Source organism: Pogona vitticeps, chromosome 7 (genome assembly GCF_051106095.1).
Source record: "Pogona vitticeps strain Pit_001003342236 chromosome 7, PviZW2.1, whole genome shotgun sequence".
Lineage (NCBI taxonomy): Eukaryota > Metazoa > Chordata > Lepidosauria > Squamata > Agamidae > Pogona > Pogona vitticeps.
In genome coordinates, this window is record NC_135789.1 from 18,158,961 (window position 1) to 18,171,078 (window position 12,118).

Genomic DNA, 12,118 nt, shown 5'->3' on the forward strand with positions numbered 1-12,118 from the left:
GGGAGCGCAGTGGAGATGCGTGTGGCTTCTTTCTTTCTTTCTTTCTTTCTTTCTTTCTTTCTTTCTGGGAATGGAGGTGGCGAGAACAGCACAACCGAGCTGGGAAAGAAGCAGAAAGGAACTGGGGACAGGCGGGGAAGGCTGGTGAGTAAAGACCGAGCGAGCAGTGGGCAGTCCACGTCATTGATATGTATATCTCAACAGGTATAACAAAATCTTTCAAGGGATGATTGGCTAGTACCTGTTCCATCACCAGGATACACGGCTGTTGTTTGAGAGGAGTCCAGTTTTATACTCACTCACACGGCTGTCTGTCTTGATCCGCCAATCACCTCCTGCTCTCTCTCTTTTTTTAACTTAATTTTTTAAATTTCCAAAACAAATGCAAGAATACAAAATACTTACTAATACAATTGAAAACACAGTGCACCCCCATACCCACGGGACTCTTTGGAGCAATAATTTTAATTCAAACCTCCTTTCCAAAATTGTATTGATTGTTGTCTAGAGGCTTTCCCCTTTCCTTTCACTAATACAAATTCAATAAATCTACCCCATATAGGATAAAAAAATTCAAACTTATTTCCCCTCTTTTCATCTTAATTTCAGTAGTCAATTTATCATTTAACGCAATGCCCAATTAGACCAATCTTCTAATTTAATATCATTTTATTTTTCCAGAATCTAGCTATCAATATTCTAGCACTTGTCATAAAATTAGAAATCAATGTGCACTCAATGTGAAATCAGTTTCTTTGAGCAATAATCAAGCTCTATCTTATCAAAAATTGACAGCAAAGCAATTTTAGAATTAAGTTTGATATATTTTCTAAATATATTACATATTTCCTTAAAAATCAATTTCCAAAGTTTCTGAATCAATTTACACTCCCACCACATATGATAATATGTGCCAATTTCTTCATCACATTTCCAACAGGCCATAGAATAGTCTGAATTTATTATGTTCAATTTCACCGGAGTCATATACCACTTTAAACTATTTTTAAAAAAATTTCTTTTATTCTTACCAGCATTAATCTTAAAACTCTCATCTTCCCAATTTTTGTCCAGTCTCTTTTTCCTCTTGTTCCAAAATTAGGTTATAAATTCTACTTACTACTCCTTTCCTCAAAGCATCTTTCTGCATGTCTTCATGTGATGATAGAAACTGTACATACTTAGTACATTCTCTGCATTTGCCTTTAGTCTTCAACCATTCATTTGTCCAGCTATCTAATTGGATATAATTATATCATGATGGTATATTAGTTTGAAGTTTAACTACAATGTGATCCTCCAATCTCATTTTAATCATACAATCCTTCAATCTGGCAACTTTTTTATCCTTAAACAAATCAGCTAAACCCTTCAAGTTTGCTGGGGAATTTTCTATTTCGGTCACTAATTTTAGTGGTGAAGTAAAGGGACACCTCCTGCTCTCTCTCTCTCTTTCTCTCTCTTGATCTATTATCAATTTATCCACTGGTCGGTCGGTCAGTCGGTCGGTCGGTCGGTCGGTCGGTCGGTCGGTCGGTCGGTCCCTCCCTATCTATCTATCTATCTATCTATCTATCTATCTATCTATCTATCTATCTATCTATCTATCTATCTATCTATCTATCTATCTATCTATCTATCTATCTATCTATCTATCTATCTATCTATCTATCTATCTATCCATCCATCCATCCATCCATCCATCCACCCACCCACCCACCCACCCACCCACCTACCTACGGACACCCAGGACTGCCAGAAAGAGGAATAAATAGATCCTAAAGCAAATCAAGTCTGAATTCTCTGTCTTGAGGCAAAAACGACGAAACGGAAGCTGTCCTCCTTTGGGCACCGCAGGAGAAGGCAGGATTCCCTGGAAGAGACAGTAATGCTGCCAAAGGTAGAGAGGGCAGCAGGGGAAGAGGAAGCCCACATGCGAGATGGCCTCTGAAGGAAGCCACGATTTTTGTGTTTGCGAGAGTGGAGAAGGGCTGTGGAGGACGGGACCTTTTGGAGAGGGCTCCTTGGGGGGGGTCACTCTAAATGGGGGCAATTTAACAGTGCAAAATTAGAGGAACAGGTAAGAGTTTCTTTTCTCTTTTTTAAGGGCTACAAGAGAAAACAGAGCAGTCTGGCTTTCTTATTCCGATTTGCCAATTTATATCATGATGGTATATTATTCTTTATAAGTTATTCTTTATTCTTTATATCTATTTAAAATACTTTCACCCTGCCTTTCTCCTTAAAAGGAGTCATTCTTAGGGTTCGGTTCTGCTCTGGGCCATTGACTCCAGCAGTGAATGTCACATCCCCCACCACCACAACCAAGAAATCGCGTTTTTAATCCTCTGTTTGGGACAGTTACTTACTGTGAATGCTGGGATATGCAGGGCAAAGGGAGAAATGGATCAAGATCACTCACAAGGATCTAAAAACCCTGGGAGGAGGAGGACCGAGTTCGAGAAGATGCGCTTCTCACCCTCCAGTCCTCTCTGAGTCACAACCCTGGCAACAGAAGGGGGGGGTTGCCTGCTCTTCTTTACTTACCTGGCTTTTTTGTGACATCATCAGACCTACAGGCTTAAGGCGGCCTCTGGATATCTGGGGGAGGCCACCTTTCAGCCCCCCAGGACCACACTGGGGTTCCCAAAAAGGGAAGGGTAAGAAAGGAGAAATAAAAACACAAGCAGCTGGAAAGGCCACAGGCAATGGGGTAAAAACGGTTTGTTACGGGGATGATCAGGAGGAGGAGGATTGCTGCCTTCCTCCTTCTCCATCTTTCCCTTCCCTTCTCCTCCTCTTCTTCCAATCTGGGGAGACTTCCACTCCTAGACATACATACCCTGGTTTGAAGGCAGCAAGAGAAGAGGAGGACCTCATGTGAGATGGATGGACTCCCCAAAGGAAGCCACGGCTTTTCAGTTTGCCAGATCTGAGCCGGGTAGTCAAGGACCGGGCATTTGGGAGGTGCCTCCTTTGTAGGGTTGCTGTGAGCGGGAATCGACTTGATCACACAGTCGAAAACGACACCATTCCTATATTTGGGAAAGTCACCGAAGGGAGGCATTACCCAGCTCAAGGGGGCCCCTGGGGCTCTCCCTTTCACAGCCACCCTGCGAGGTAGGTTAAAGGGAGATAGCGCTGAAGATTTGAACTCAGCCCTAACCATGACATAACATGGTCTTGCCGCGCATCAACACACCAGCCTAGGACCCCCCCATCCTCTCCCCCCCCCCGATGACTTTCGCCATCCTGACCCTGCTCGCTGGCTTTCTGAGAATATTCTTCCGATTGATTATCACGGCTCGGAACCCAAGCGGTGGCAGATAATCTTGTGACGCTCCGGCCGTTGTTGGCTGTGGTTTCTTACAGTCACATGAGGACTTCTCTGCAGTTTTGTTTATGTTTGGGTAGATATTTCAAACCTTGACAATTTCCCCCCCACCAAAAAAAAGCCATTTGGGGGTAAACACATCGCTTTGCCCCGAAAACCCACATCCTCCTCCATGCAATCGGACCTCGATCAGGCACTGCCTAAAATCCAGCCTCCTGTTCTGCGGAGGGACCTTGCAAATGTTTGGAGGAAGGCCACACGCGGGGTGTCAAAGCAACCACCCCTTCCGTTTGTCCTTCTCCAGGTGGTTGGCCAGAGATAGACTGCTCCTGGATGCGGAGGATCTATCCTTTTGTTAGGTGCTGTCAAGACGCTTCCAATGTCTGGCATACAATGAGTGCCCTAAAGGGCAAAACGGCTAGTTACATCACTCCTTGCCCCCAAAGTAATTAATTACCGGCTCCTTGGAACTAGTTACTTCCAACTCTGCTGTTCTGAGCTGCTTCTGTCTTCCTCATCCCTCATCAAGCACCACCACCGCCACTTCATGAGTTTGAGATCAATTTGTCTTTTTCACGTCTTCCAAGAAATGAGTTAATACATTGTTTATCGGGGCCCTTAAAGAGATAACGAATCTGGAGGCAGGAGACTGGTGTCGGTCACAGGGAGGCCGTTTCCAATTGCTGCCACCACCCCCTGCCCCCTGGCCCGACTGGTCTATAAAATATGACAAGACACAAAGAGCCGAGAAGTCCGCTCCGAGTTTAACTATCAACTTTAGCAGGAGCTGAAATGGACCCCCGGGTGTTTATGTCCTTCTTGGCTCTCCTGATGGTTCACCTGGGTTCTGGTGGTGAGTACGAGACTCGTGGCTGCAAAAGGGACAGAGCTTGGAGAAAGTTCATTTCTGGACTACAAAACCCACAATCCTCCTTGCTCCTGCTAGCTGGGGAGGGGGTAGTTCTGGGAATTATACTGTAGTCCCCAGCCAAGAGTGTTTGATGAAATATCTTGATCTGGGGGTGTTCCTGATGTTAATTAATGAAGGATGGGAGTGGGGGGGGATTATAGAGCCCCAGGTGTCTGTGGCTGATGGGAACTAGAGTCCAAATTGAAATCAAGGTTCTAGTTCTCACTGCATTGGAAACCGACTTATTCTCACCCAGTCATTTGCACTGCTTTGCAAAATCCTTGTTGGTTTTTAGATGAGTTTTTTCCCCAGCGCTTTGAGTGCAGATGATGGGCCTTAAATGGGAAGCCTTTTTCTGTGCAAAACAAGAATATTTCTGCTGAGCTACAAAACACCATTTTCTGAGAATACACTTTATATCCTCATGGTTATAAATAATATATATATATAGTAGTAGTGGCTGAAGACTGAACCCTGGAGACATGGGAAGGGAGCCTCCCATTCTCAGCAAGGGTGGTGCATCCACTCTGTGTTTTGCTCCGAACTTTAAAAGTGCCGAATTTATGGGGAGCCAGTGGATCAAGGAGTTGGACAGTGCTTGTAGACACTCCGTAACCAGAACTAAGACATCAGAGGTGGTGCTTCCTGTGCAACTGAACTTTTCCCAGCAGGTGGCTCTGTTTGACAAGGGAAAAAAAACCTGGAAGCAAAGAGAAGGTGGCAGGATGATGAGAGGGGCAGGGAATGATGATGGGCAAAGGTGCCTCCACGCCTGAAAGCAAAGCCAGGAAAAGGGGACCAACCAGAGGGAAGATGGCGCCAAGCCAAGGGAGCAAACCTGTCACCGAGATCCCCCCCCCCCCCGGTTTCATCCTTCCCGGTCGAGGAAGAGACTTTTGTTAAATCAGGACTTGAGTCCTGGGATGCCGGCCTTCTGCCTTTCTAAAGTTTCGTTTTTATGCTTAAATTCCTTAGTGCAGTGGTCTCCAACATTGAGCCTCCAGATGTTCTTGGACTTCAACTCCCAGAAATCCTGGCCAGCAGAGGTGGTGGTGAGGGCTTCTGGGAGTTGTATTCCAAGAACATCTGGAGGCCCAAGGTTTGAGACCACTGCTTAGTGGATTCTTTGTTAGACATTCTCAGAATGGCAAAGCTGGAAGGGATCCCTAAAGATCATCCAGTCCAGCTCCTGTCAAGGAGGCCTGGTGGGGGATTTGAACTCCCAACCTTGGGCTCCCTGATTGGGCCACCTTGACAGGGACTGAACTTGGGGGTCCCTTCCAGCTCTGCCATTCTATCATCATCATCATCATCATCATCATCATCATCATCATCATCATCATCATCATCATCATCCTTCCACACTGCCAGGCGCAGTCAATCAAAATTATTAAAACATTGACTGGAAGTACATAACAGAAACGAGTTTTTACTAAAAACCTAAGTACCTGTGCAATATCGGCTCAGGAGCCCGGCTGTTCCTCCTATTGCCGTTTCTCATAGCCCTGAGGGTGTGATTTCTGAGATCTGCAGCTGCTTATAGCACTGTGTGAAATTTCTGGAGGTTGTTCCCAAAGCCCCGATGACGACGGGGCCCCTGAAGTAGGTTTCATCCACCAGTGAGATGTTTCGATGGCCAGGTCTCTGTCCTTTGATGGTTTTCCTAATTTTTTATTTTCAACTCAAGCATCCCCCGGAATGGCAACATCAACGATCCATACATTTCTTTGTTCTGTCGCTACTATGTCTGGTGTGTTCTGCTATCGCTTTGAATCCTGTGCGGTTGTTGTTGTTGTTGTTAGTCGTTGCCATCTTTCCGCAGACCAGTCGGCCATTCCTGCCCTGCTCCCGACCCTCCTCGTTTGGCCCACTTCTGTGGCAGGACAAGGCCCTGCCTGCTCCTTCCTCCTCGTTTTTTTTCCCCTTCTTCTGGGAACTCAGGGAATGGGAGAAGTTGTCCTTTTTTATACCCAGAGGAGAGGGAGAGCCTTCAAAATCCCACCCCGGGCTTCTCTCTCTCTCTCTTGCAGGCACCCTGCGCCACGGGATCGTCGGTGGCCACGAAGCCAGGCCCCACTCCCGGCCCTATGCAGCCGCTCTGAAGAGCGGTGGGCGTTTCAACTGCGGGGGGTTCCTCATCGCCCCTCAGTGGGTGCTGACGGCCGCCCACTGCAATGGGTGAGTCCCAATCAGCCGGGAGGGGTGGCGGGAAGCGGGGGTCCGAAGATCTGCGTTCGAGAGGATGCTGTTTGTCCTGGAGGAATCTGAGACTTAGAAAGGCAGGGAAGTCGCTGAGCCGTGGCTAGGACGAGGCCCCCGGGGGCTCAGATTTAGAGGGCATCCCCAGAATACGACCTGGGGCCATTTGTAGATTTCATTCCGGATCGGGAGTCTGATCCTTAACTCTGGCCGCCAGGAATGGCACACCAGAGCTCCAGGGACGTTCCTTCCCGTTCTGTGTGGGGGGTGGTGGTGTCTCCCATCCGATCCCTCACCAGGCTGAACGGCCCACCTGGCGGCCCAAATCCGCCGGGATCCGGGTGAGGAGGTTGGTACGGTGACCGACGATGGGACTCTGGTTGTGGATCTGACGCCCAGCGTTCCTCTTTTCTCTCCCCTTTATGAAGCAATCTCAACATCATCCTGGGAGCGCATGATTTGGACGCCGTGGAGGAAACCCAGCAGGTGTTTGGGGTGGAAAGCTATCACCAGCACCCCGGGTACAAAATCATTGGGGGGACCCCCTACAATGACATCCTCCTGTTAAAGGTAGGAGGAGAGGGTGTGTGTGTGTGTGTGTGTGTGTGTGTGTGTGTGTGTGTGTGTGTGTGTGTGTGTGTGTGTGTGTGTGTGTGTGTGTGTGTGTGTGTGTGTGTGTGTGTGTGTCCCCAGTTTATTTTTCATTCCACCACAGTTGTGAGATGGCACCGTACAAGCCCGTTCGGAGAGAACGGCATTTGAAAGGGGGAAAGTCTGTAGGTGCTTGTCGCTTTTCCTTGCTGTGCAAACAAACAAAGAAAAGTTCCACGAATCCATTCTGATGATGATGATGGGGGGGGAGGATGGCAAAAGACAGTGCATTGCAACCCTTCAAAGATCACTAAATGGACAAGGGTCAGAGTCTTCGTCTGTCGCTTGGACCTCTTCCACTGGTATTGGCAGAGAGCAGAGCGATCCATGTGAATAAAGTTAGATGGATCCGTTGCAGTCAGAGCTCCGCAGTTCCATCCTCTGGCTGTGGAGAGCCTGAGGTGATGAGTTCAAATCCCCCCACCGGGGACTGGATGATCTCTAGGATCCCTTCCAGCCCCGCAGTTCTGATTATAATAACACCTTGTTGGCCCATTGATGCCGATCCTCCTTTTGCCATGGGCCATAGCCCTAGGAACAAGTTGAAAAGCAATGGTGATCCTGGATGGTTTTTTTTTTGGGGGGGGGCAGTGACTGGCATCGTCTGTGCTGTAAAGTATGGACAGAAACCCAGAGCGGACTCACCCCTTCTGAAATCTGAATCAGCTAGGCCATGGGCCTGATGACAGCAAATTCAGCTGGTCTGATGCCACGAAGAACTAGAACTTAAAAGGGGGAAGGAAGCAGAAGAACCAGGAGGGAGAAGCGCACCTAAAATCTTCAGAAATAAAATTTAGAATGTCTTTTTTAAAAAAAACACAAAAAACCCCACATATTTCTCATTCTCCCTTCCTTCCTGGAAGCTGGACCGAGAAGCCAAGCTCAACCGATACGTCCAGACTATCCCGTTGCCCAGGTCGCAGGATGACCTTCCTAAAGAGACTCGGTGTTTCGTGGCCGGATGGGGCCGACTCGATGACCGGTGGCAAGGCTCTCCGAAGCTTTTCGAGACCAACGTCACCCTCCCAGGGCGACGGAAGTGCCTCCTGTTTTTCCCCGAACTTACCGATGAGATGCTCTGCGCCGGGAGCCGTTCTAAACTCTGCGATGTCAGCAACGTGAGTGTGGTTCTTGTGTGTGTGTGTGTGTGTGTGTGTGTGTGTGTGTGTGTGTGTGTGTGTGTGTGTGTGTGTGTGTGTGATCACCAACAACACCCCTGTGGAAAGATCAGCCACTCTTTAGCCAAGCGATTCCCAACCTGGGGTCCCCAGATGTTCTTGGACTACAACTCCCAGAAGCCTCCACCCTCCGCTGTGCTGGCCAGGATTTCTGGGGGGTTGTAGTCTAAGCACATCTGGAGCCTCAAAACTTTTAGGGGCGGGAGGAAATAGGGAAACTATAATTAAAGATCATAGGCTCAGAGCAATGGTCTCATACGCTTTGGGTGCCTGGAACTGCAAGAAACAGGATTTGAACAATTTTTGTCTTTCTCTTCTTTAAAACAGTGTTGCTTTCCTGAGTGGTGAGCCTGGGAGAAGCAACGGGAGGGTTACAACTGGGAAAGCCCGTAGCTTGGCCTCCGCAGATAACTCTGTACATGAGACAGAGGGACTGCCCATTATAAGCCTCACCGGGCTGTTATTGGAAAGACACGAATAACTCAGAAGGCAGTCTGTGAGGAGGATGGAGAGGGAATCTCCTTTGGGATAAAGCGCTCCTGATGTCCCGCTTGGAAAGAGAAATCTTTACCTATCGTTGTTTTCCAGAAAGTATTTGGAAGTAGTTTCCCGGTCCATCCTTTGGGGGCTGCTCTAAGGCTGCTTTCTTTCACGCCAAAGGTAGCACATAGCATTTCTCCCATCCCTGTTCTTTCTAAACGATCTGCAGGGCGATTCCGGAAGCGCCCTCGTCTGCAACGGAGCGGCCCATGGCGTCGTCTCCTACGGCTTTCACAACCCGCCCTCCATTTACACCCGTGTTGCAGCCTTCCTTCCGTGGATCAAGGAGACCATCGGATGAAGGACGAGCAGTTATTCCCGGCTTCGGCTTCCCTGTTTGCTCCTGCTTTGTCCTTCTGAGAGATCCCTGTGTGGTTGACCCCCCAGGCCAACCACGCTAGCGTGACCCGGGCCTTCCGATTTATGCAGACAAATAAATGGCATGTCTATCATCAAGCATCAAGTCAATCATCATCCTTCGTCTTCCTTCCTCACCTTCATTATTATTATTATTATTATTATTATTATTATTATTATTATTATTATTATTATTATTATTATTATTATTATTATTATTATTATTATTATTATTAATTTCAAACGAAGTCCCTAAGGTGGAAATCTATCCATACGCCCCGGGGTGGTGGTGGTGGAAGCTGCCATTGAGCACCACAGGGTCTCCTTGTGAGTAAACAGGAGCAGGGGTGCGCTCAGAGCCAAAGGTATGCCCAAGCTAAGCACCTTCTTCATATGGAGGTCAGGGAAATGGTACTTCTGGTTGTTTGAAGTCAATGTTGGGCAAAAGCTTCCTGGCGGGAAGCTTTTAATTCAGGAATAAAGCAGGCCCCCTCCCAAGGCTAGGTCGGCCTAGCTTCCTGCCCTGAAAGGAATCTCCCAGGTGGCACTGGGGCAGGAACAGGAAGTTTGGCAGAGCTAGGCCTGGCTCGCCTTCCTGTTGAGGCCTTTCTCCCGGGTGAGCCACACGGAGACGCCTGTCGAGTGCATCTCCGACAGCTAGAATTCAGAGAATGAGGAATTACGGGATTTGTAGAGGTTCAAAAAATCCCATCCCTCTGGGCGAGACACACAACCCGAATGTGTTCTGCAACACACTCTTCTCCCAGTGATCATCTTGTGACCACAACATGGCAGAAATTGGGAAGATCAAAAACTGGTTGAACCACGTGATATTCCTCCTCCACCATTTAAAGTGTCCACACTTCCCCTTCTGTATCTATAAATATAACTAAAAAGTTACAAATATATTGCAAAAGCAGAGAAGTTATCCTTTGCTAAATGACAGACTGTTGTAGCTTTCATTGTGTGTGTGTGGCGGGGAACGATACTATGATAGCAAGCCTTAGTATAAGGGCTTAGTTATATCTTGTTGGCCAGCTAGCTCTGTGATTTAGGTCTCTGGCTTCAGAGCCAGAGGTTCAGAGTTCAAATCCCTCACTGTGCATCCCAGAAGAGCCAGCCTGGGTAGCTTTGGGCGAGCTGCGCAGTCCTAGATAAAGGAAAGGGAAAACCCATTTCTGAGTCTTCTCTACCTAGAAAATCCTGGGAAGAGTCGCCATAAGTCAGAATGGATACAGAGAAGTGGATTGACTCAATGATTATTTGGACCTGGATTTCTCACCTTCTGGCCCCAAAGCTCTAACCATTAAGCAACACCACCTTCCTTGACCCAGCACATGGTTCCTCTCCCGTAAGCATCTCCTTCCCACCTCCATCCTCTAAACAGACCTGGAGGGTTGGTCAATCGGTCGTTTCTGTCGACCGTTGGTGGTCCAGCGTCTGGTGCGGAAAAGCAAAAATAGAGGCTGATAAGAGCCAACAGCCAGTGGGCCCATCTTCCGCCTGATCTGGGTGAAGATGTTCTCTCTGAGAACAAAGAAATGCCATCCTCGTTATCTGTTTCGCCCAGCTGTGATGGGCACCCCCTTCAAAGGCCACCCCCTTTTCTCCCCAGAGATACGGTGTTGGGGGTTGAGGACGACCAGGGCCGTAGGCATGAGATCACAGGCTTGTCGGAGTTTTGGGAGACCTGAGGTCATTCAAACTGACCCCCTTCCAGCACAAAACCGAATCCCACTTTTGCATACCATGATCCTGGGGGAAGGAACAGGTGGACTCCATTTGAGATTTCTGAGCTCCGTAATCACAATTTCACCGAAACCGCTTGTCATGTGTTTCCTTTCCTTTCTTTTATGGTAACAACAGCAGAAACAAGCTGCATTCCTAAGGCAACGTAGGACGAAATAAAGGGTCTTTGAGGCTATGGAACTCCCTGCCACTGGAATCTGGGCCAGTCCTCTCCTCTCTTTGGGCAGACACAGACTTTTCCCTTCAAATATTTTTAGCAACCGACAGGCAACTGCAGAAGGGGCTTTTAAGATCCAGAGGGCCATATTTTTTAACTTTTCCAGTCATCCCAGGCCCTTTTAATTTGTCCCAGTTCTTGGGTGGCCTTACTAAGCTAGAACCTGATTAAAAAGGTTTCAGCCAGAGCTGGCCCAGTGACTGTGATTCACCGAGGTTTTCCTTTGTCTGCTTTTAGGAACCAGGTGGCAATTCAAGGTAGAAATACCGTCTTTGCCAGAGAAAAACATGGACCATCTAACTGGCGAGATGGATAAATAACTCAGCTTAGACTAGAACACTTTTTTTAAAATGTGAATTATTACATTTATGGGTCAGAAAACATAACACTTTGACGGTACAGAGGAATGATCTGACCTGGCCTGGAAACGAATGGATATTACCAAATAAATCCAGACAGATCAATAGTAAATCAAGGTTTATATAAATCTCATGAAACCAACCTGGTTCTGCGCTGTCAAATCGGAAGCTCCTTAGAGCCACCCTAATATTGCTCTCCAGGTGAGATATTTAAGGAGTAGCTTTACTGGCTCTAGGGAATTTCTATGGCTCGGTGGGGATTCGAACCCAGGCCTTTGGAGTTCTAGTTCGTTGCTCTCCCCGCTGTGCCGCACCGGGGATCCCACTCACCAAGCGGGACTGTTTGAATAGGAGGTCAAGATTGGTCTCAGGTTCTGCTCTATTCCCACCCCCTTCGCGGTCAAATCCGGACACGCACCCGGCCGGGGATTTGCAGCCCAAGCCAAACGAAAGATGACTATCCAGCCAAATTCATGTTTCCGTCTGATGGTTCGTTCGAGGGAGAGATTTTCCACCCGATTGCTCAGAAAAGACAGTGAGAAGTGAAGATAGGCCACCGTCCGGTAGTCTCATGTGGTAGCCAGATGTTTGTGGCTTCCCACATCGCAGAAGGATGTGCCGAGC

General features: G+C 47.9%; 1 protein-coding gene and 1 long non-coding RNA gene across 3 annotated transcripts; one reads left to right on the forward strand and one right to left on the reverse strand.

The window, feature by feature from the left end:
• Positions 1-26: 26 nt before the first annotated feature.
• LOC144583983 (uncharacterized) lies at positions 27-6,278 on the reverse strand. Of its 2 annotated transcripts, none has more exons than XR_013537941.1 (2): positions 5,693-6,278; positions 27-121 (listed from the first exon to the last, which is right to left on the reverse strand). It is a non-coding gene; the product is annotated as an uncharacterized LOC144583983 (long non-coding RNA). The 2 variants fall into 2 exon arrangements; XR_013537942.1 differs by lacking the exon at positions 5,693-6,278 and adding an exon at positions 242-1,715.
• Positions 4,044-9,268, forward strand: LOC110079223 (mast cell protease 1). The gene is made up of 5 exons (XM_020794117.3): positions 4,044-4,187; positions 6,275-6,422; positions 6,872-7,013; positions 7,958-8,212; positions 8,982-9,268. Exons 1-5 carry the CDS (start codon positions 4,127-4,129, stop codon positions 9,111-9,113), a joined length of 738 nt encoding a protein of 245 aa, XP_020649776.3. The 5' UTR covers positions 4,044-4,126; the 3' UTR covers positions 9,114-9,268.
• The last annotated feature ends 2,850 nt before the right edge of the window (positions 9,269-12,118 follow it).